We start from the raw sequence: 24,938 nt of genomic DNA, 5'->3' as shown, positions 1-24,938 counted from the left end.
GAAGAAACCACTCGATCAGAATATATTAATACGATTTACCGGAGCGAAGCTTAGAAGATCGTTGCGAGTTCTCAAAGAAAACCCAGAAATAATCGATATCGCAGGAAATCCCAGAATCAATCGATGTCTAATTGATCAAAATCCACCATCCATCAATATATGAAATACCCACAAAATCAAGAGGGGCAATGTTCCCCAACAGCCCACACAACTAAACTAATCGATGTTCAACGATCAAAGAGGCAATCGCCTCTTGCTGTCCCCCTCTCCAACCGAATTCCAAAAATCTCCCCCTCGCAACGATCTTCTAAGCTTCGCTCCAGTAAATCGTATTAATGTATTTTGATCGAGTGGTTTTTTCAAATGCAGCTGAAATGTTTTCTATTCGTGTCCTTTTTCTTTTGGGGTGGGGCGGTTTCAGTTCAGCATATATTAATTGATGTGGAGTGTCTTGTCCTACGATATCGATTATTTTTATCACACGGATTTTGGTCGATTGGACATCTATGTTTTCCTGCGATATCGATCAATCCGGCACCGATTATTTCTGGGTTTTCCTACTATATCGATTATTTCATCACACGGATTTTGATCAATCGGGCATTGATTATTTCTGGGTTGTCCTGCGATATCGATTTAATCTAGTGCAAAGTTGATGGCTTTCTTTGAGAACTCGCAACGATCTGTTAATCTTGATCCCCTCCCTGAAACTGTAAACACTTCCTTCTCTGATATCTTGCCCCCGCCACCGCTCTGCATTGTGATTGAATGGTTTCTTTTAATGCAATGCAGCTGAAATGTTCCTTCGACGTTTCCATGTCAAAGAATGAAGGCAGGAAAAGAATTTTTTTTATTTTTTTATTTTGTAATTATTTTTTAAAAAATCAGAATCAATAAATTAATAATAATTCAAGTTTTGGCCGGAAAAGTGACCAGAAAAACAATCGGGTTGCACTTTGCTTCTTTTTGTATAGGTCGGGTGGTATAGTGCAAAATTCTAAAGGTTGAGGGGGTACTTTACCACTAGGCTTAAAGGTGAGGGTGTTAACTGCATTTTACTCAAAATTTAATTGCAAAATCAAACGGAAAGTCGGGCCCTTACAGCATTAGAGGGGCGGTTTGAATTTCAATTCTGAGGTCAAAGTGCAACCAAACGCGTGTTTGCTATTCCAAGCGGAATTGGGCAGGATCTGCTTTTGGATTCTGCCCAACCAAACACCAAATCAAAGTTTACCCAACCCGGAATTCTCGACAATATTTTATCCGGCCAGCCGTGCGTGGGTTGGCAGCCCCAAGATGGAATCGTGGGAAGGATCTTCAAGTTAAGGCAATTGCGTGTGTAAGCACTCTTCAAGATGGGAAGAATGGCGATGATGAGGCAATTTCTATATCACTCGAGATTCTATTTAATTTGGAGAAATTCCAATGCAAGGCACCCGTAATTGCCAAGTAAGTGAAGATGAGCACATCCGGAAGTTGCGCTTGCATGGAGCCCAAGGTGGCAGGAGCCGTCCAAATAAGAGGAAATGGAAGATGACTATAGTCTATTGGTTACACCTTTACTTAATCAGTTACCGTTGAGTGAGAGTAGAGTATTTTACAAGTTTGCGAATCGTAGAACACACGAAGTCTTCGTTGTATCATTGAAAAGACTAAACCCTTTAACAACTTTATGTGTGGGCGAATAATTCTTTTTGGAAAGTATTCACGTATCTCCAAGCAATTGTTCAACATCAAAGATCGTGATTGTCACCTTCTTCGACTACGAGTTCAGGATCGACATCGTCTTTTTCAACCTTCTCCGAAGTTCATCTTCTTCGAATCCGAATTCTATTCCATCTTCATCTCCGAACCACCGCCTATGGTACAAATCTCCAACGGTTACAACTAACAAATAGCGACAAAAATAAATTACAATTTTCATAAATCTACAAATTTTTCATAAAATCTAAATTGAAATTGAGTAAAAACATGAAAGCAATTGGGCACACGCATACCGCGCTCGGGAAAGCTAGTATACACACTCAGATATTTATATATATATATACACGGATGATTATTATTATTCTGTAGAAATTAACAAGCTTTATCATTGAATTGAAATTACGGGTGGAGATGTTAAAGGCAACTTTGCAGGAGCTTGAAAATGGAGAGATTGGGTATGCAAGAATGTGAAACATACAATTTGTAAACAAGTCTACCAAAGTTTCAATTATTTGTACATGTGTTATAAGGAAGACGAAAATCTGAGATTTAGTTGTGGTATTTGTTTGCAACTGTAAAGAAGTCTTAAAATAGGATAGGGAACAATGATTAGATAATTCAAGAGCAAAGGTTTTGAAATTCTATCGTTATACCAAGAGTCATACGCTAAACGCAAGGGGGTAATCAGAGGGTGAGGCTTCTCCGGAGTCATAGAAAATCCTCCCGAAGATTGGATCCATTATTGGTCATCTGCAGTTGGAATAAGCACCATATATAGATAGATATACATAAATATATACGATTATGCTTCTTCTAGCAATGCTCAAAGGTCCATATAACAACTAATAATTAGCATTTTCAGCATAGATTTATAAATTATATGAACAGAATTTTTAATTACTCTCAGAAAGTCTAAGTTCAAGTTGTCATTTAATTATGTGTAACAGGACTTAATACACCCATACAGTATACTTGTGGAGGAAAGTATATATATATTAGCCCTCACGCACGCACACTCGTGCGCTTTGGAGTAAATTCAGTTTTCCATTTAACAGTTTAAATCAATGTAGTATTGCCTTTCGCATTCAAATAGCTGTACTCATCTCAACATACATTTCTAAAGAATTTACGGCAGTGTTGCCCTGCAAATTCTTTCGAAATGTATGGCAAGACGAGTATAGCTATTCGAAATATATGGCAATATTACATTGATTTAGACTGTTAAAATAAAAATTGAACTCTCTCCAAAGTCTGAGAGCAATCCCGCGCAAGGTGTGGACTACTGTGAATTAATAATTCCACTGAAAACATGTGATTTTTTTTATTATTATTGTCCTGAAAATGTCATTCCGATTTCTGTGAATAATTTTCTGTCAATTGCTTACGTGGATGTGGCCAAAAAGACAAAAATTTGCTGAAGGGGAAAAATGGTGAGCTCCGCACAACGACAGAAACTCGTCTGCGTTCTCTCCTTATTCCTCTCAGTTTCGTCCTCTTTTCTCACTCTGCTAGCGATTAGGGTTTCCTTTCGTTTCTGAAATCATGGAAAAAATTGTAAAGTGAAGAGCTATACCGGAGAAGAATCGAGCCAGAAATTTTCTTTTGTTTTTTTTTTTTTGGCGTGAGATTGCTTGGAATTGGTGAAATTTGTACCAATCTGAATCGACTCACTTCCTGCCACGGAATTTGCTTTCTCTGGTGATACTTGTTCTCCTTGGTGTTGGGTGGGGAACCTTGTCGCAATAGAGTAAATTAACAAATTGATCTATGAGAGATCGAGTTTGTCTCAAATGCTATCTCAATCTATTTTTTACATCACTTTCGCCCTTGATTGTCAAAGTGTACATAGAATAAACCGTTCGGTTTACCCCTTAAAAATTAGACGGGAAATGCTGATGTGACATTATTTCTTTCCTCATTTAAAAAAAATTCTTTCTCTCTTTATGCATTTCTTTATAATATAATATCCTTCCTTTCCTTTTATTATAGAGTTTCTCTTTAAAAAATGCAAATAAAGAAAAGAAAAGAAAATTTTCTCTCTCGATTTTCAGAGTCTACTGTCCCATCTAATCTGCCTTCATTTCTCTTCATAGAACCAAGAAGATGACGAAAAACAAACTCATAAATTCAAATCGGTCAAAAACAAAAATCTAATAATTTATAGAAATAATGTCCCAAAATTTCTCAATTTTCCAATACAATAATCACAATTGAGAAGATCTTAAAAGAAGGGAGTGAGAGAGAAAGGAATCAGAAATACTGTCCAAAACATGAGGTCGTTCTCGAGTTCATCGGCCCTTTCTGCTTTATGGAACCAAGAAGATGAAAAAATTCAGAAATTTAAACCCACGAGGAACAAAAATCCACTGATTTACAAAAATAGTCAAAATCCCTAAAGTTTCAGTACGATACTAATTGCTACTAAGAAGGGAACGCGGGAGAAATGGATCAAAAAAATTGTCCTAGAACCTGAGATCTTTCTCGAATTCATCGGCAATACGAATGATCATAAGGCAACCATCTTGGCAACCTTTGCTCGTCTCTGGTGTCGTCCTTCTTCGTTGCTCTCATCAGCTGTTCCTTCTATTAACCATGCTCGAGCCACTGCTTCGACTTGAATGAACATCTTCAGTGAATTTCTATCTTCATCGTCGATCAGGTCGAATCGTCATTGAGGTCGATTAACGTCCTTAGATTAGAGTTAGGGAGTTGGGGGATGCAGATTTGGGGGTTATTGATTTGTGGGTTAGAGATTTTGGGGTTAGGGATTGAGTCCAAAATGAATCATCCCACGTAACTTGATTAAAGAAATTATTAAACTTCATTTTATAATTCCTATAGTTGTTGGATCGGCAACAACACAGAATATCCTGACGAGTAAACTAGCAAATTGGCCCCTGAGACATTCAAAATACATCAAAATTATCTCGAGCCATTTTTTACATCCCATTTGCCCTTGATCGAACGATTGTAGATCAAAATGGCCCTTCCATTTATCCGCCCGTCAAAAACTCGACGAAATCTTTGACATTGTGAAATTCGACCTGATTTTTTTTATTTCCTTCTCTCTTTTATTTATTATTTATTATTTATTTTAATTTTTTTCCTTCCCTCCTCTCATGTAACCCCCAAGCTTTCGGCACCTACTCTCTTCCATAACGTATCGGACTTGAATCATGTGAATTGAGACAGTCTAGGATCAGGAAAACTTTGATTCATTATTGGGCTGACCCAAGCTTAAATTATAATTAGTCAGAACACACCGAAAAAAGAAAAAAAATTATCATTTAAAAGTTTTTCATATTTTCAAAATGGTCATTACTAATTTTTATCATTCATGATATGACTTGGAAATTCCAAAAATCTTTGTTAATTTAAGAGTGGATAGGCAATTTCGTCCCAGAGATTTGGATGTAACGTCAATCCGGCCCCTGACCTTTTTTTAGGTCAATTGGGTCCCTCAGTTTCGAAAGTTACATCAATTTAGTCCTTGATACAACAATTAGATTCCCAAGTTTTCATGGTTACATCAATATGGTGTTGATTACATCATGAAAGTCTCTCAAGTTACAATGTTGTATCATTATGATCATACTGCTACATCAATTTGATCCTTCAAATTATTTTTGTCTAATTGTGTCGTTAACTCCGTTAAAACATGGAAAATGCTACATCAAACAGATCCAGCATTGCATCAAATTGTATTTTCTGTCTAATTTTACCATTCTTTTATTGGTAAATTCTTTGGCGCGCCTTCTGCAGTGACACTTTACTACAGTTTGGACGTTATATCAATTTGGTATGTGTCATTGGTTCACAATATGAGTTAAGCAAGCCTAGTTTGTAGCTTTGCAAACCAACATGGAATGTCAAACTTTGCAAAATAACATGAAATGACAAAGGTAACTACATTAATAATAACTTGCACATTGTTCATACAAAAGAGCATACATGTTACTTTGCCAAAGTACAAAAAGATTAGATCATGGCAAAATAACATGTAACCATACTGTTATGTTATATGTACAACATCCAGACATACTGACATGTATTGATTCCCATGGATTGACCAAACCAAAATGTAATACAAAAGCGTTGATATTCCTCTTAATATAACTAAACCAGCTTCATTCCATTTGATCATTTGCACAAAATGTAGAGAGAGCAGATCCTTGGAGTTCCACTTCACTGAGGAGGAGTATGAGGAGGTCCTGTTGGATGGAAAAAAGCTGCAAATCTTATAGCAGCTCCAACACTGGTAGCTTTCGTGGCCTTTACTGTCATGGGAGTGTAAGAAGGAGGCCTGACTGGGGGAGGCCTCATGCGGGGCTTAAAAAACTAATGTCATTGTTGAGAAAAGAGATCCAAGGTCAAAGTTGTTCATATGAGGAACCTACACATGAAGCAAAGATTGAAAGAAAATCAATTAGACTCAATACTACTCCACATATCATGCATTTGGCATATCAAAGCAAAGTACATGTGATGGTTATAATTCAGATGGTTAAGGGGCCTGAGATGGCTGGGGTGGATAAGTCATGTGCCATGTCCATTTCAGCTCGCATACCTGCAACTGCTTCCACATTTGTTGATGGTCCTTCACCAGCCCCAACACCAAAATGAACTTCAGTTGAACCTATACCATCACTTTTAGATCTTACTCGCTATCAATTGCATTTCATTTCACTGTGGCCTGTCTGTCTACAGCACGAACCTCTGAAGGTATTCAATTTCCTTTTTAGCTTGGTTTGGTTACCCTACTGGTCTGCAGCATTCTTCATTTACTCATCTTCAGCTTTTTTTTTCCCTTTTCTTTGTGGGTTTTCCTAGTTGTTTCTTCATATGTGGAGGAATGACAGGCTTATAACCAGTACTCTCTTAGTACTCTTGGCCAGTTGTTCGATAGATGAAAAGAGCATGAGCCTTTTCAGTACTCTTTGACTGTTGTATTGCAAGGCAACAATGGCATGCCCGCAAGGTACCTCTATCAAGTCCCACAGTCGACAAGAATATGTGTGCTTCCTCAGATCAACTGCATACTTAGAGTATGGGGGACATGTTACTTCAAACAGTGTCATATTTGGATCCGTTGACCACAATGGAATCCAACCTTTGGAGGTCCTCCTTTATTATTCTAACCTTGCCTGAACCTTAGGGGAAATGAATAATCTAGTTTTGGCATACAGTATATGTTGTTTCACGATCTTCATTGTGATGTATTCTCTCACTCCTTCACATAGGGTTATTATTGGTTTGCCTCTCACTTTGAGCATTTCTTTGTTAAACTATTCACACATGTTGGAGGTCAAGCTTCATTCTTTCAATCAGTGTCAAAGGCAAGTCTGCTCTATCTGTCAAGTTGTATTTCCTCAAGATAGTTTGCTGCAAAAGCAGGCATCACCCTTAGCTGAGTCATACACTGCTTGAACATTCATGTCGTTGTTGCCTTGGCACATCTCCAAAAGGCTTTCCTCAAGCCTAGATGTTTCGATTTTTTCTACATGTGTGCTTAAATGTGCCTGTAGCAAAATTTATGTGATGCATTTTGGCATAATTAATGCAAAGCATAATCCAATCCTTGCACAGTTAAAACTGATACATGGTTTGAGCACCTATACAAATTCATTAAAACAAACCAAAATAGTAATATTAAACATATTAAGCTAACATTCTTCATATCTGAGATGAAGGTGTACATCTCCACAGGATCTCCAACATTTGCAATACGGTTCTCCAAGAACCATTTCCAACTGTCTTTATATTCCATTTCCACAATTGCAAATGCAATAACAAAAAATGAATTGTTTTGATCCTGACTAACTGTAGATAACAGTTGTCCACCATAATAGCCCTTGAGAAAACAACCATCTAACCCAATCAGAGGCCTTCACCCTTCCAAGAAGCCTCTCTCACTTGCTTTAAGGAAAATATATAGCCTGTGAAAGTGATGTGTCGTCGGGTCCACCTGCAAGTATACACCATAACCTAGGTTGGACCTAAGCAACTGATCTGCATAGTCTCTCAATTGTCCTTATTGGTTCTCTTCACATTCAATCTTTTGTCTAGCCAGCTCAGTGGCCCTAAATACCATTGCATCAGCTAGCTTAACTTTGTGGATGTGAATAAAATAATCAAATACTTGTTGTGTAGTCATATCAAGTTTGGTTCTCCGCTTGGGAACCAACTTCTCTACAAACCGCTTCTTCTTGCTAATTTCTATCATTCTTGCACAAGTGTGCTCATTCACATATGTAATAACCTGAAAGATGTTTAATTTCTTGTTCAATGCACAATAAATCTTCCCACGGCACACTTCTTCTTTGTCCTTCTCAACACAGTGGGCCATCACTTTGACCTTATCGTCTTTACCAAATTTAACCTCTCTTTCCCATGAAATATTTAAGTCTCTGATTGCATTCTTGAATACATGAAGATACTCAAACTCCACTCCAAGTATTCTTTCCCTATTTTCATTAAAAACTGGGAAGTGATCACGTCCCTCATCATCTTCATCTCTCAGTGATTCCAAATTTGTACTCGTATAACCATCATATAGCTTCTCTTCTTCATTCTCCGCATGACCATCTACATTTGCTGGTGGACCTTCAAGATGATTGTCAACACCCCATTTCGGTCCACCGGCTCCAAAGCGACAAAATCGTCACTGTGTCACCCCATATGAGGGAAGTATTTCTAGCAAATTGCTCGAGCATTCATGGCCTTTGAAAAATTGACATTTTTCTAATTTAACATCAATTTTATAAAAATATTTTACGGGGTGTCTTTGAATTTCACGCGTGTCAACGTCAATTTTTAAAATCCCGGAAGAAAATTCGATGTCGAAAAATATTTTATTGCATAACACTAATGCATAATTTTTTTCTGAACACAATGCCGGTCCCGGATCATTTTTTGGACATCTAATTGCAAAGATGAGAATTTTAATTTCGACGCGCGTTAAATTTGAATTTTCAAAAAAAAAAAAAAAGAGTCAGGTCGGTCAAAGCTGGTTTGACCGACATGACATATGGGTTAGCAGTCGGTCAGACATGTCTGACCGACTGCTGACCCCTTTCTTAAAAAAAAAAAGTCAAGGTCAAAGGCAACGGTCAACTTTGACCGTTGCCCCTCAATCCCCCCACCTATTTTGTCTTCTTCCTGACTCCTTCTTTTTTTTCCCGATTCTTCCTTCTCTTCTTCCTTCTTCCTAAAAAAACCGAAAACCCTAATGGAAGGAAAAAGAAAACGGAACCCTAGCCGCCACCTTCTTCACCTCTCTTCTTCTTTTCTTTCAGTCGGATAAAAGGAAACCCGTAGCTTGTTTTGGAAAGAAAAAAATCGCAGCTCATTATGGAAAAAAAGGGCAACACATTCGGCAAGAAAGAAAATAATAAAACCCTAAGCTCGCCCAAATTGAGGGGCCCGAATGAATCCCTAGCCGCGACTCCCCCACAAAGAACATCCGCTCACTTGCTCTCTCTCCCTCTGTTTTTTTCGAAAAAAAAAAAGGAAAGAAAAGAACCCCTAGCTCGACTTGGAGAAGACGGGAACTTCCGAATTCCCTTAGCTCCTCGGTGTTATGACCCCACGACTCGTCCCCAACGCTCATAGCTTGCTCTCGGATTCTACCCCAGCCGACGCCCGAATTCCCTTGAGCTCGCGATCTCGTTAACTTCATCGATTCACCCCTTCTCCTCGGTTCCCTTCAACACTAATCGGGTGGGTTTCCATTTCCTTTGGGTCGTACAGGGAAGCCCGTGACCAGCCAGCCCGTTCGTGCGCCCAACGGCCCAGCCCGCACGCGTCCAGTAGCTCGGCCCGCGCCCAGTGACACGGCCCAATCCGCCTCCGTCGGTCCAATCCAGTAGAGGTCCGGATCTCAGCCCAGTTCGGCCCAGTCCAGTTCGGCCCAATCCAGCCCGAATCTCAACCCATATCGGTCCAGCAGACAATTCAGCCCAGTCCAGCCCTTCGGTCCAGTTCGGCCCACTCCCCAGCAGCCCAAGTTGTCCGGCCAATTTTTTTTATTTACAGATCTGCTCCTATTCTTCTCAAACAAGGTAAATCCTCGACTTAGTGGCATGTTTAGGGCTCTATTCTTGAATATTAATGTTTGCTTGGATGAATATGATATGAAATGAGCGTTATTGGGTAGCGTGGGTGATCGGATTTTTTTTCGAACTCGATTTTACAAACTTTCTGTTTGTCACATTTCAATCCAGACGACGCATTTTTATTTTCTCAGATCTTTCCCGAATTTTAAAATTATTTTCAACCAAGTCCTAGCCATTTTTATTATTTTCCAATCAGTGCTGGAATTTTTCAGAATTTTTCAACCATCCCAAGGAACTTTTCAAATTGTTTCAGTTTAGTCCCAGGGCTATTTTCCGACTTTTCAGATCTGCCCCGAATTTTAAAATTCTTTACAGTCAAGTTCCAGTCATTTTTATCAATTTCCAATCAGTCCCTGAATTTTCAGAATTTCTAAACCTATTCAGGGAATTTTTCATGATATTTCAGTTTAGTCCCTGGAGCATTTTTCGCTTTCTAGATCAGCCCAAACTTTCAAATTCGTTTCAAAAAAATCCTGGGACATTTTCAGTAATTTTTACATAGTCCTGAAATTTTCCAGAATTTTCAAATCAGTCCCCTGAATTTTTCCGAATTTTCAAATCAGTCCTTGTTCTTTTAAAATTATTCAATTCAGTCCCTGGACATTTTCTAAAGATACCTAATCCTTTCCTACTTGGATTCCCGACGCGTGTGCCCCGCTCTAATATTTTGATTAGTAATTATACGTATATAACATGACAATGTGTGTTTTTTTTATGTTTTCTCGCTTCCATGAGTCGGTGCCGTTTTATCGATTCCATTAAATATTATGTTTGCGTATGTTTGTATGTGCTTATCGTGATCATGGCGGCACCGATTATGTAAAATATGTATGTTTATCGTGTTTGACGTGATAATGTGCTATTGATCCGTGTTTAAACGCTTTATTTTTTCATTTTAATCGAAACCTCATATGAATCGGTTTAATCATTCAAACTCGACGTAAAATCAAAATTTTAAATTTCAAGATGGTTGGAAATTAGAGTTTATCGGGCGGTCAATTAATGGCTATTTCCGACGACTCGAAATCCGTAGATTAAAGCATTCGGCAATTTTTTTTAATTAACCTAAAATTCTACATACGGGATAATCAGGACGTTAAATTTGGCTAAATTAATCACTTGACTTCTTTAAATAAATTGTACGAACCAATTAACAGTCTGTAATCACATCGACAGTTCAAGAACTGTTAGCCATGCCCTTTTCAAATTCACAATTTCAAAAGTACCGAGATACGTGCAACGTAATCTTGATTTTCATACACACACATATTTACCGATTCAAGGGCATGACTATCGGTCCTTGTCCTGCCGTAATCTTAGCGTAGGTTTGTGCATAGAATTGGTCAAAACATGGGAAAACAAATTAATCTCAAACTCGGCTTAATCAAACATGGGTAAATAGTCAAGGAGAGGGTTAGGTTTTGGGTTTTAAGTAAAAATACTCTTAAATCCATAAAAGCCATATTGTCATGATACAAAATAATTTAAAAATAACACACACATTCAGGACTTGACTACAAACATCATGTCTGTCGGATCCGTTAAAATAATGCCGAATGCTACATACCCTATCCATCATCCCTTTGTTTGTTTTAAGGTAGGATTTGTATGCCAATATACCCCGGTTAATAATCAGTTAATTCACGTAAATTCGGCGATAACAAGAAACCCTTTTGTTTGTTTATTTGAGCTTGCCTGTTACATTTTTACACTTGTTTGTTATGTGGATCGAGCCCGATCCTTTAGGACTCGATTCACACTGGGTCCAACACCCATAACCGTCGATCACGGGGTCCAATGCCCCCATACACCGAGTGCGCATTTAATTTAATTTTCGGTCTTTACCAAAACCATACGGTGAGCATGAGTGAAATAATGGCCGAATGCGAACCAATTGGGATTCAATTGTTGTAATTTGTATTTTATTTATTTGAGAGGACAATATAAGGATTTATGCTGTACGTTTATTCTTATAAGAATCCCGGTCGGAGAGCGGACAGTCGGAGTGTTTCTTCGAATTTACGGTGTCAAAACGCATAAGATGAGCGGAACTTAATCATGTGGTAAATAAATAAAATGGCAAGCCTAGCAAGTTAGAGTACCGAAAGGGCGTGTGGGATATAGGCCCACACGTAATAGAACCCCCAAATTCGGAATTTTCGGTTCCGTACAGACCATTGCCTTAACATATTAGGTGTATCCCATACCCCTAGACCCGGGCAACTCACCGGCCCTCGACCTCAGGTCGTAAACAGGTAGTGGCGACTCCTTCTCACGTGCGTTCGTCGCGCGTCCCCGGGAAGGTGGACACTCCCAAGCCGCGTTGCATTTAGGTGCGCGCACGCGTGCCTCGACGAGACGAAATTCGGGTGCGCACAATGATCATGATCACTCTGTATCTACACACCATGATCATTAGCGGCCCCATCACATCCCATTCAACATAACTTGTAATTTGAAACTTGTCTTTTGTTTTGTAACTTGGCCTCCTTTTGCCTTTGCTTCCTTTTGCCTTCACATCCATTGATTTCTTGCTTTTTTTTTACTACACTTTCCTTTTCTTCCTCTAAAGCTCTCCCTCCTCCTTCTTCTTTATAGCTTCCTCTTCCATCCTCTGAAGCTCTTCCTGCTCCTTCTTCTTCGTAGCTTCATGCCTCTTTTCAGCTTCAATACTCTCCAACTCCCTAATCTATGTTTCAATGAGTTCCTCAGGCTAATCTATCTGGTCATGCTCATAGTACAGATGTAGCTCAGTATGATTTTGCAATATGCTTATCAAGTATCTAGCATCCAGGTCGTTCTCAAAAGGGTTTATGGCCAAATCAAAGGTCTTAAAAGTGGGTTCCCTGTAATGGTAGTCCGTGGGGGTACTACTCATTAGGCAGCAACTCACATATCCTAACAACTGTGAGGGTATCAACATCTATCTTCTTAAAAGTAAATACATCACCACCATCATAACTTATCATAGGGCTCCCAACAAACTCTCCACCATTATAAAGATGGACATCAACTGTCTTCCACAAATGCACACTGCAAGCATCAATATACTGGTTCTGTAAACCCTAAAGAACTCAGTTTCTTGAAAATGCCATCATCAAACAATGGATTTGAATCCAAGAACGACCACAACAGAGACAAAGTTGAGGTACATGATAAAAACCCAAAAAAAATGTCAACTTTTTCACGAGTCTATTAATTGGGATTTTAGGGTGATAAAAAACAGTACCTAGTGTCAGCACCCAATTTTGGTCCACCGGCTTCAGAGGAGCATAATCGTCGTTTTTTTTTTGCCACCTGTGAGGGAAGTATTTCCGATTAATTACTCGAGTATTCACGATTTTTCGGAGATGGCACATTTTCCTAATCTAGTACCAATTTTATGATTTTTCGAAATAATACTATTTGGGACGTTTTCGAATTTCGCGTACATCGATGTCAATTTTCAAAATTTGGGACAAAATTCGAGATTGAAAATAATTTTATCGCATAATATCGATCATCGAATTTTTCTGAGCGTGATAGCGGTGTCGAATTATTTTTCCGACGTCCGATCGAGAAAATGAAATTTTTAATTTTGTACGCGCGTCAATTTCGAAATTCGAAAAAAAAATAATAATTCAAAAACCGGTCAGAAGTCAGACTGCTGACTTCTGACCATGGCTTTCCCTTCTTTCTCCCTTTCCCCCACGTTCCTGTTCTTCTTCCTCACTTTTCTTTCCTTTTCTTTTCTTTTCTTTTCCCTTTCTTTTTCGTTCCTCATCTCCTGCTCCCCTGCCGCCCTCACCGCCGAGCCTGCTACGATCCGGACCAGAGCCTGCCTCCTCCTCTGCACACGCCAACGTCTTTCTCTGCACACGCGAACGGAATCGTGCACGCCGTCTCTCTCTCTTTCTCTCTCGGTTTTTTCGGAACAAAAACCCGCAGCTCGGGATTTTTCAAAAAAAAAAAACACGATAGAACAGACGAAAAGATCCCGGGAGTTCACGGATTCTCTGTAAAAAAAAACCGGAGCTCACCCGATCCTCCCCACAGCTCACAATGCCCGAATGTCTCAGCTCCCGGCTCTCTCCCTCCCGCATGATTCTTCTCGTCCTCTCAGCTCACCCGGGAACCCCCAGCCCGAAGGACCCGAGACCCTGTTGCCTCTTAGCTCGCCCGATCCTCCCAAAAAAACCGCAGCTCACGACGCCCTCTGCTCCGACACTCCCTCTCGGAACTCCCGGCTCTCAGCCTCCCGGTGCCACGACCCCGTCGCTCGTCGACGCAGCCGTCCGAACCACCCTTCTCTTTCACTCCATTTTCGTTTTTTTCTTCTAACTGGGGCTCCGTGCTCTCCGGGTTGAACAGGTGTCGGCTCAATAGCCCGGCTCAGCCCGCGTCCAGCGGCCCAGCCCAGTCCGCGCTAGCCCAGCCCAGCGAGCGATCCAGCAAGCCCGTTCAGCCCAGCTCGGCCCATTCCAATCCGGACCTCAGCCCAGAGAGTGGTCCAGCAGGCCCGTTCGGCCCAATCTCCCCCAGCAGCCCAACTCCCGGCGCATTTTTCAATTTTTTCTATATTTTTTCTTATTTACAGAATCACCCCTCAACTTCCCGAACTAGGTAAATTCTCGACTTAGTGGCATGTTTAGGGCTCCATTTCTGAATGTTTATGCTTGCTTGGATGAATATGATGTGAAATGAGCGTTATTGGGTCGTGTGGGTGATCGGATTCGTCGCGAACTCGATTTTACGAACTTTTCATTTTGTCTCATTTCAGTTCAGAGGACGTATTTTTATTTTTTCAGATCTGCTCCCAAATTTTTAAAATTATTTGCAGTCAAGTCCCGGCCATTTTAATATTCCCAGATCAGTACTTGAAATCTCCAGAATTTTTCAAGCATCCCAAGAAACTTTTCAAGTTGTTTCAGTTTAGTCCCAGGGTCATTTTCGCCTTTTTTTAGATCCGCCCCGAATTTTAAAATTATTTTCGTTGAAGTCCGGGTCATTTTAATACTTCCAGATCAGTCCTCGAAATTTCCAGAATTTTCTAAATCAGCTTCGGAACTTTTCGTGCCGTTTCAGTTCAGTCCTTGGGGCATTTTTTTTCATTTTTCAGATCAGCCCAAATTTTCAAATTCGTTTCAAACAAGTCCTGGGATATTTTCAGTAATTTCTACACAGTCCCCAATTTTCCAGAATTTTCAAATCGGTCCCCTAAAACTTTATCCGAATTTTTAAATCAGTCCCTGTTCTTTTACAAAATTTTCAAACCAGTCCCTGTTCTTTTAAAATTATCCAAATCTGTCCTTGGACAATTTTTAAGATATCCAACCCTTTCCTACTTGGATCACCGACCGACAACGTATGTGCCCTGTTTAAATATTTTATTCCTGTAATTATATGTATACGACATGACAATGTGTGTGCTTTGCATGATTTTCCACTTCCATGAATCGGTGCCGTTTTATCAATTCCGTTAATATTATGTGTGTGTATGTTTGTATGTATTTATCATGATCATGGCGGCACCGATTATGTAAAAGGTATATTTTATCGTGCTTGATGTGATAATGTGTTATTGATCAGTGTTTAAACGCTTTATTTTCTCGTTTTAATCGAAACCTCACATAAATCGGATTAATCATGTAAACTCGACCTAAAATCAACTTTTTAATCCCAAGATGGTTGAGAATTAGGATTCGCATCGGACGGTCTATCAATGATCGGCTCGACGGTCTGAAACTCGCATATTTAGAGCATTTGGCAAAATATTAATTAATTTAATCAATAATCCCACTAACAGGGTAATTGGGACGTTCATGCGATTAGTTAAATCACTTGGCCCTAATAATTTTGCACGAATTGGTAATAAACCGGTAACACGCGTCGATAGGTTGCAAACATGCGTTGGTGCCCTTCTCAAAACTCGCAAAATTTTATAAAACCCGAGACACGTGGTTCGATGTGACATGGATGTCTAGGAAGGACTTGCGCGTCTTGACTCGAGGCCTCACCTGATTTCAGGAAACTCAAGTTGGAACGTGAAAGTTCTTCTTAGATCACTTCCGGATAGATTAACCGATCTTTTGGCTTTCTAGGGTTCTTGACAACCCTGGAAGGTCCAAGGGATCGGTTAGCGCCGGTCACAGGTCGAGGCGGCCAGCACCGCGTAATCTCTCTTTTTCGAAAATAATTTTCACCTTAAGGGCAAAATCGTCTATTTGCAACTTAGCGACACCCCTAGGGTTAGAATAAGAGAAACATTACTGTATCAGGGTAAGGATGTGCTACCTATCTAGGCGCAGGTTTATCTGCATAGCCCGTTCTATCCGACCGATGAGTTTTTGTTATTCTAGCATAGTCTCGGGTAATTAGTTCGGGTGGATTGGCTCAAAATACAAATTCCGAACTAATTGTATACTTGGCTAAGACAAAAATGGGCAATAGCGGGATAGGCACTAGGTTCTAGGATTTACGGGCAGAATCAATGTTCGGTAATAACTTGTAACAACCGTAATGTCACAACATAGAACAATCCTAAAAGTAACCCACAAACACAAGACTTGACAACAGACGTCACGTACGTCAAGTTCTCGGAAAATAATGCCAAATGCGAAATACCTTCCCGAGGCAATCCTTGATCGATTCACACCTTGTACCCACTTTGTTTGCTTTAGGGTAGGATTTGTATGCCAAGATAGCCCGGTTAATAATTGGTTAATTCACGTAAATTCGGTAATAAAAAAACCCTATTGTTTGTTTATTTATGTCCGCTTGTTAACATTCTTGCACTTGTTTGTTATGCGGATCGAGCCCGATCCTTTAGGGCACGATTTATACAGGGTCCAACGCCCCAATCGTAGGTCACGGGATCCAATCCCCTAACACTGAGCGCGCGCCTTAATTTCAATTCCAGTCTTTTTTTCAAACCACACGGTGAGCACGAGTGGAATAATAACTGAACGCGATTCGACCGAGATTCAGTTGTTGTAATTTGTATTTTATCTATTTGAGAGGACAATGTAAGGATTTATGTTGTACATTTATTCATGTAAGAATTCCGGTCGGAGAGTAGACGGTCGGAGTGCTCCTTCGAATTTACGGTGTCAAAACGCGTAAGATAAGCGGAACTTAATTAAGCGGCAATTAAATTAAAATGGCAAGCCTAGACAAGCTAGAGTACCGATAGGGCGCGCGAGATATAAGCTCGCATGTAACGGAACCCCCGAATTCGGAATCTCGGGTTTCGCAAACCATATGCCTTAGCAATTAGGTGTACCCTGTACCCCTAGACCCGGGTAACTTGCCGGCCCTCGACCTTCGGGTCGTAAAATGGCAAGTGGCGACTCCTTCTCACGTGCGTCCGTTGCGCGTCCCTGGAAAGGTGGACACTCCCAAGCAGCGTTGCATAGGCACGCGCATTGCGTGCCCCGACGAGATGAAATTCGGGTGCGCACACCTAGGTATGCAAATGAAGTTAGGGTTGCGCTAATCAACATCCATACTGCTCTCAAACTTCTCTTCTTGATCGATTCACGCAATGTAGCTGGAGAGGAACACTGGAGCAGGAGTTGCGTTTCAAAAGATGAGAGAAAGGGGAAGATGAAGATGTTTGTGAAATAAGAGAGAAAAAAGAAAGATAAGACAAATATAAGATGCACTGAGGACCAAATTGATGTAACCCAATTTAAAAAGTACCCCCGCTACATCATTTTTGGTTTATGTTACATCAGATTGGTCCATGGGACAGTTAACAGCCGCCTAACGCCATTAGCCATGAAAATCACCATCGTCTCCAGGGATCTAAATGATGTGCCCAAGGACCCCCATGATATAACCCGTTATTTGGAGTGCAAAAATTGATGTAAATATGAAAACTTGGGGACCTAATTGATGTATCAACGACTAAATTGATGTAACTTTCAAAATAGAGGGATCCAATTGATGTAAAAAAAAGTCAGGGATTGAATTAACGTTACATCCGAATCTCAGGTTGACATTCTTGAATTTATGAAATTTATAATTTAAAATATAAGAAATAAATAAAATATATTGGGAAACCACTGCGTTTTGCACAAACATTGGCCTCATGGTTGATCTTTCGTTCGAGTCCCTATTAATATATACTTAGATTCATCTTTTAAAATTTCATAATGTATTTATTTATTTTATGTTTTCAAGGATATTATTTATTTTATATCTTTTGTTATTATAAAATTCGTAGATACAATAATATCAATATTTTTATCAAAAATAATATTAATACAAAATAAAAGCAGCAAATGCTCGCAAAATGTGTAGTTTACATGACTAGTTAATGATATCATTGTATATTTTTTGCAACAAACTAATAGGAGATAATATATAATCCACGTTCACCAACCGTGTGGCTCTGGGTTAATTAAGCGTATCACAATTTGTCCATTACATGCGACATGGCAGAACGAGTCCATAACATACCTCCTTCAATTAATACAAGACCAGATGTACGCGTAGAAGACAATATATTCCACCAACAATATATTTTAGAAATTGCACATTATTGTGTTCAGTCATCACAAGTACATGAAAAACTAAAAATTAAATCAGTGATGCACAAAGACGAAGAAGTATCACTCAGGCACCGGACCGAAATTAAAGTGGCGGAGATGTGAAGGGACCATAGACCAATCCTTTAGCCATGTATCGGTGCGCAGCCTCCGTCCCATGAACTCCATCCCAGTTTACAAAAGTCGATGGATCCTTGCACAAGGTTGAGCCAGGCTGACCACATCCTCTAGAGAGGTTGAAATTGTACGGTCCGCCACCTCCACAACATGCTATAATGGTCCCCCCAGTGAATCCTACGACGGAGTTAATGAAATTACTGTCATAGTGCCATACAATTTCATTTCCGCAATTTATTGAAATTCCAAAGTCATGTGCTGTCGAAGATCTATCATTATTCTTGCTAGTTAACAATATCAATAATATAGGGGCAAGCCTACCATATATTTATTTTAAATATATTTGCAAGTTGGTAATTGTCTCTTCAACATAGCTATATTTCGTTTTGGACGGTTCAGCTTCATATGAAGTGTCTTATTTCTATGGTAGACCAATTCGCTTTCATCACTAACCATGCAACTCCCTCATATACATGGCAAAATCTCAGAGTTAATTTTGTAGCGCTTATAATTTGAATAAATAGATCATGCAATAATATTAATAAAGACATCAAAAGTCAAAAAATATTAGACAGAATTTATAAAAAAAAAATATGAAAAAAGTTTCAAAATAAAATACATTAATAAATATGCTCGCAAATCACACAATTGCACGGAAGAAAAAGACTAAACAAATTTACCAAATATGATAAGTTGAAATGTTTAAATTTTAAGAGTTTTAATACTGTATAGTATAGAAAATGTGAAATTCATAAAATCTTTTACTATTCCAATATTAAAAATGAAAAAAGTCCTTGTAAAAACACAGAAGTTGAATTAGTTACCTTAACATTGATTAAGATAATTATATTTATTTGATTCTACTCATCTCATTTACGAAATATATAAACTTACCGCTTTTTATATAAATACATAAAATAATGCGTTTAATAATCTAATGGAGATTTTCCCTAAAAAGGACTTTTCATGGGGCTGGCTGCCCCAAAAAAAAAAAAAAATAGAAGAATTTTCATGGAGCTGGCTGCAAACTCACAAACCCCAGCGCCCCCCCACCCGGCGAAAAAAAAATTTCATCAAAGAGTGCGATCTACAAATATAAACGAATTAGCACTTTTGGAGACCGAGTTAAATAATAAACTATACTGATTAATTGATGTTACAAATAACAATCTGCTCAACCCACGGGTGAATAGTAATTAAATATTGTCTTAAGTTTTCGCATGACTTCTTCTTCATTCGAATGTTTGCATCATTCTCAACATACCCTTTTAAATCTATGAAGTACTATATTTATTTGTAGTTTTATCTGTTTTGTGAATTCGATAATAATTGAGAGGAAAAAAACTTTACCGTAGCGTTTCGGTTTGTAATAGAAGTCGATTGATGCACCATAGTAGTCTGCATACATGATCCTTGCTTGCGGATATTTCTTTCTCAGCTTCTTCAGTGCTTCAAGGAGCTGTTCGTTGTGATACTCGGAAAATGCATTAAATGTGTCTAAACATCCGGTTTTCGAGTTATAATCTGACGGATTAGAACCCTGAAATGTGGTCAAATAAGCTGGTATGCAGCCTATTGGCATATTTCCCGGAACTACAACGTTCACTGCTCCTTCTTCAATTAGAGCCTGCATGTTTAAAGAAAAATGTTACAGCAAAATTAGGCCGTTTCAATTAAATAAATAAATCAAATATACCTTTAAACATTTAACTCTCTCCGTATGGTCTTTCTATCTTTTTTCATCACATCTTACATTTTTTGAAAAATTTACCAAAAAATCTTCTTTTTGGATTTTATGGTTATTTTACTATTATAGAAGTGTCAAATAGTATCCTCTAATATAGAACCCCATATATTCTACCGAATAAAAAAAGCACCACCATATTTTAAGAGAAATAGAGTACCTTTTTTCCCCTTAAAAATAAAAGTCCCTTTTACATCAATTCATTTGTGAGATATGGTTTCTTGCACGCATACTCTATTATTTAGCCATCAAAATATATAAAGTGGTAGATGGATTTCCAATATTAGAAACATACGACTGTAGCGTTGATGACAGCTTCCACAACTAATGGCACGAAAGGTCGGACTTGTTCCAGGGGAGCACCAGTAAATATGAAGGGTACATTGTAGTCGTTGCCACCGATCTCTCCCACTAAGAAGAGTGACTTCTTAAAGTAGATATCACATTCTGTATGAAAACGTCAAATTATGCAAAACAATCCGTGAAGATGATCGTATGTAATTGGTATAATATTGGAAAAGGGTACAAAGCAAAGAAGTCCAGACCATGTTTAGTAGTACAGATGGAGGACTTCCACTTCTTAAACCAGCTCACTTGAACACTCAGAGAATCATTTGTTAATAGAATTGAACCCAAATTCCGGGCATAGAAAAATTCTGCATCAAGTGCGGTGGCCCCAACGACAGCAAAGTTTACTCCTGTTTTCACGTACGGCCCTTCGGCTAGTTTTAGATAAGGTGGAAGAAAAGGCAATCCGAGCGCCTCCGCTGTAAAATATAAAATGACATAGCTCTTCAACATGCTTGTGGTTAATTTGTACATAATAAGATGTGGGTCCTTGATCTTATCAAAGATGTTTGTGGTTTGTAGAGAAGAAGGAACAGAAAATATATACCAATGAAATCTACAATAAGACGTCCGTCTGAGCAGCGACCAGTCGCTTGTCCAAAGTAAGTCTCTCCATATGGGAGGTGCCCAATGAATGGCAGTCCCGGTGCACCGACTGCGAGGTAGTTCCCGGTGTCACTCAATGAGTTACCGAAGTTGAAGATCGATTCATACTTCACAGGAGGGTTTGTCGATGAGACTGACGCAAATGCAACGAGGAAGGGAAGCAAGAGGTACGCAAACACTTCAACCTTCATGATCGTCATGTTTAACTATTATACTTCTTAATCTGTTCTAGCCTATTGAATAAGAGCCAATATTTCTGTAGTATATATAGAAGTTTCGCTTAACAGTCGTATAATTGTTCATGGTAAGCACTCTTCATCTTAATAGTTGACTTTGAATTCAAAATACCCTATTTACTATTTAGCTTGAATTAAAAACATACCCTATTTGTTTTTCTTTTTAATATTATGAAAATAAAAATTATTGTTTGTTACTCCACCGAAAAAAAGTTATTGTTTATTAATTAAACATGCCGGTTCGGTTTGGGTTTATATTCGCACTGGGTCGACTCTTTCTCGGGTGCTATCGAGCGTTGTCGACGAAATGGTTAATAGTAAAAGTATGAGTGGGGAATTTTCAGGTTACAAATCTATAGACATGAATATGATCCAAATTTTATATATTAAAATCTTATGGCTGAAATAAAAGCAACTACAATAGTTAGTTTTATCGATCAACTACCGAAAAATCTCCTATTGTATATGAAAGCTGACTTGAGTTTATTGTCGCCACCAAACATGTGCCACCAAATACCATGATAAATCTGGCAAAACTATGAAACCATGTGCGTTATATTTGGCAATTAACACTATTAAATGTTTAAAAAGAAACGAAAATTCTCGGCCAGTTTCCAATATTGGAGAAACTTTTAAATGATCTTATCTCATCATAATGTGGTAAGTAAGAACCAATAGATTATTTCGGGTAAAAATCCATATTCAGTTCGAGAATTGATTTCCCAAAAACAAGGTCCAAGCCAGTCTAGACCGTTGAAATCTCAATTCAATTTTAGTTAGAAAATTTATACGGGAAAATGTCGAGACGATTTTAAAATTAATTTCCAAATTGAGTATGAAAAATGTTGATTTTAAGAATGATTCTAGGAGGACAATTGAACTGCCACCTCAGGTACCACATGAACTTAGACTCTGAATGCCCAATGTATGCGAGCATGTTTGAGGGAATTGTGTCGCTGAGACCCATTTTTCGTAATATGTGAAGTATACCGAGTCGATATGTGTAATCGGTAATTTTGATGATTTTCCCAAGTTTGAAGCATATTGGTTCGAGTTAAAGAGGGCATGTGCGTGATCAAGCCGGGTCAGATTGAGGTCCATGTAATTTGGCAATTAACACTATTAAATGTTTAAAAAGAAACGAAAATTCTCGGCCAGTTTCCAATATTGGAGAAACTTTTAAATGATCTTATCTCATCATAATGTGGTAAGTAAGAACCAATAGATTATTTCGGGTAAAAATCCATATTCAGTTCGAGAATTGATTTCCCAAAAAAAGGTCCAAGCCAGTCTAGACCGTTGAAATCTCAATTCAATTTTAGTTAGAAAATTTATACGGGAAAATGTCGAGACGATTTTAAAATTAATTTCCAAATTGAGTATGAAAAATGTTGATTTTAAGAATGATTCTAGGAGGACAATTGAACTGCCACCTCAGGTACCACATGAACTTAGACTCTGAATGCCCAATGTATGCGAGCATGTTTGAGGGAATTGTGTCGCTGAGACCCATTTTTCGTAATATGTGAAGTATACCGAGTCGATATGTGTAATCGGTAATTTTGATGATTTTCCCAAGTTTTGGAAGCATATTGGTTCGAGTTAAAGAGGGCATGTCGTGATCAAGCCGGGTCAGATTGAGGTCCATGTAATTGAAGATATGCCCATGACATTGGAATTTGGCTCAATTGAAGGAAGCCTAGTCTGGCAGCCTATCATGGAAGAAATTGATTTGGCTAGAATATATACATGTACATGGACGTGTGCTTCGCAAGAGGAGGTAGAAGATTTTTGGCAGCCGATTATTCTTGGAGATCAAGGAAGCAATATTTCGTGTCATCTCGCGATGTTTTTAGTCGAATAAATCGGATATCTCTCCGATATATTTTATTATCTTATATCTGGGTAGGTTAGAAGATAGTTTCCTATTTTGATGATATCTCGATATCGTATATTGTGGCGTATCCGATCTAGAGAGATTCTCTAGGATTTTATTGTATCGCCTATATATACGTGTCGTCTAGTTCATTGTAACTCTCTGCACATCAATCAATCAAACCCGCACTTTCATTTCATCTTTCGTTTATTGCACTTTAAGTTATTTCACTTTACCTTATCCGCACTTTCGTTTATCGCACTTTACTTTTATTGCACCGTTCAATTCCCATTTATTTATCCTTCAATTGATTCCCGTGAATCAAAATTATCATCGTCTTTGGAGCTTATGGGCATCAAGGCGAGGACTTTATTATCCTTCGACACTACTTGCCGAAGTTTACCCAAGGTTCGAGTTCACTCATACAGGTGAACTTGTTCTATTTTTGGCTTGGCTTCTTGGGGCTTAGTGTTGGCCGAATTCCAATTGGGCAGGCTGAGTAGCCGCTTGATTGTTTTCAGACCCGTGTTCTTGTTTGTGCTTAGAAAATTGGTGGAGAACCCTAAACGGTCAAATTCCCGGACCGTGATTCGTCTAAGGTGCACTCTAATCTCAAATATCTAAATCTAGTCTTAAGCAATCCCACGGACTTCTAGGTTGTGGTACACACTTTGTTTTGGTAGGGCCGGCTATTGACACGTGAATATACTTGAAATCGCTTCCTAGCACGCTTGGATCTTTCCATTGTGTTGCCGATTAGGTGCCGAGTGTATTTAGCTTAAACATCTTTTTGGCATGCCCTGTGGGACCATCGTTCTACCAAAGAAGTGTTAAAGTTATCAAGATGGTGACTCGATCGCAAGCGGCATTAGCTCAAGAAGAGGAAGAGAAACGTTTGCGCGAAGAAAAAGCAAGGAGTTTGCTTTAAGGGTAGAAAGAAAAACGCTCACTTGACGAGAAGAAACAACCTCATCTCGGTGCCGAAGACCCGTTGCTAACCAACATACATATGCCCAAATGGGCGCGTGTCATGATCAAAAGATTTCAGGATGGGATGAAGCTTATGTCCCGAGAGATTGAAAAGAATTTTCGCGCGGTTTTATTCATGAATCAAGGCCGAGAGGCTGCTCAAGGAAAAACTCTCGAAGAAAAGATCAACAATGAGCCGAACTCGATCAACAAGGGTTCTGAGCTTGCCTCAACTTCAAACCATGGAGCTTCCATCCTTATGGGGCATCCAATTTCAACCCGGTACCCTCCATGGCAGCCTACTTCCTACATGCCACATGGGACTCTTAATTCGGTTAGTTGTGTGACAATGGTTTCGGCTTACACTATAGCCGACTCTCATGCCTCGGCTACATCGATTTTACCTTCGGTGCCGCAGGCAACGAATCAGCCCACGGCGCCGAACGTGTCCTATATGCAACATCAAAGTATGGAGTCTTACCCATAACAATCTCTATACTCGATGGCGCCCCAATTAATCAATCCTTGTACATAATCTACTCAAAACTGGTTACCTTACTTATCTCAAATCGTGCCAAATACGGAGCCTTATGCAGTAAGCTCAGGCCACGCACCAAGCTCGGCTGGTGCAACAAGTTCAGCCCGTTCAACAACCTCAACCTCCGATTGCAGCTCAGCCTTCGGTTCAGGCTC

At 39.1% G+C, this 24,938-nt stretch overlaps 1 protein-coding gene across 1 annotated transcript; it reads right to left on the bottom strand.

Moving 5' to 3' along the window:
* Positions 1-18,155: 18,155 nt before the first annotated feature.
* Positions 18,156-21,397, bottom strand: LOC116197182 (GDSL esterase/lipase At5g45910-like). The gene is made up of 5 exons (XM_031527235.1): positions 21,106-21,397; positions 20,756-20,977; positions 20,506-20,657; positions 19,817-20,093; positions 18,156-18,643 (listed from the first exon to the last, which is right to left on the bottom strand). Exons 1-5 carry the CDS (start codon positions 21,362-21,364, stop codon positions 18,435-18,437), a joined length of 1,119 nt encoding a protein of 372 aa, XP_031383095.1. The 5' UTR covers positions 21,365-21,397; the 3' UTR covers positions 18,156-18,434.
* Between the last annotated feature and the right edge of the window lie 3,541 nt (positions 21,398-24,938).

The sequence above is a fragment of the Punica granatum genome, chromosome 2 (genome assembly GCF_007655135.1).
Source record: "Punica granatum isolate Tunisia-2019 chromosome 2, ASM765513v2, whole genome shotgun sequence".
In the NCBI taxonomy this organism is placed as follows: domain Eukaryota; kingdom Viridiplantae; phylum Streptophyta; class Magnoliopsida; order Myrtales; family Lythraceae; genus Punica; species Punica granatum.
The sequence above is the reverse complement of the archived record's forward strand: the minus strand, read 5'-3'. Positions and strand labels throughout refer to the sequence as shown.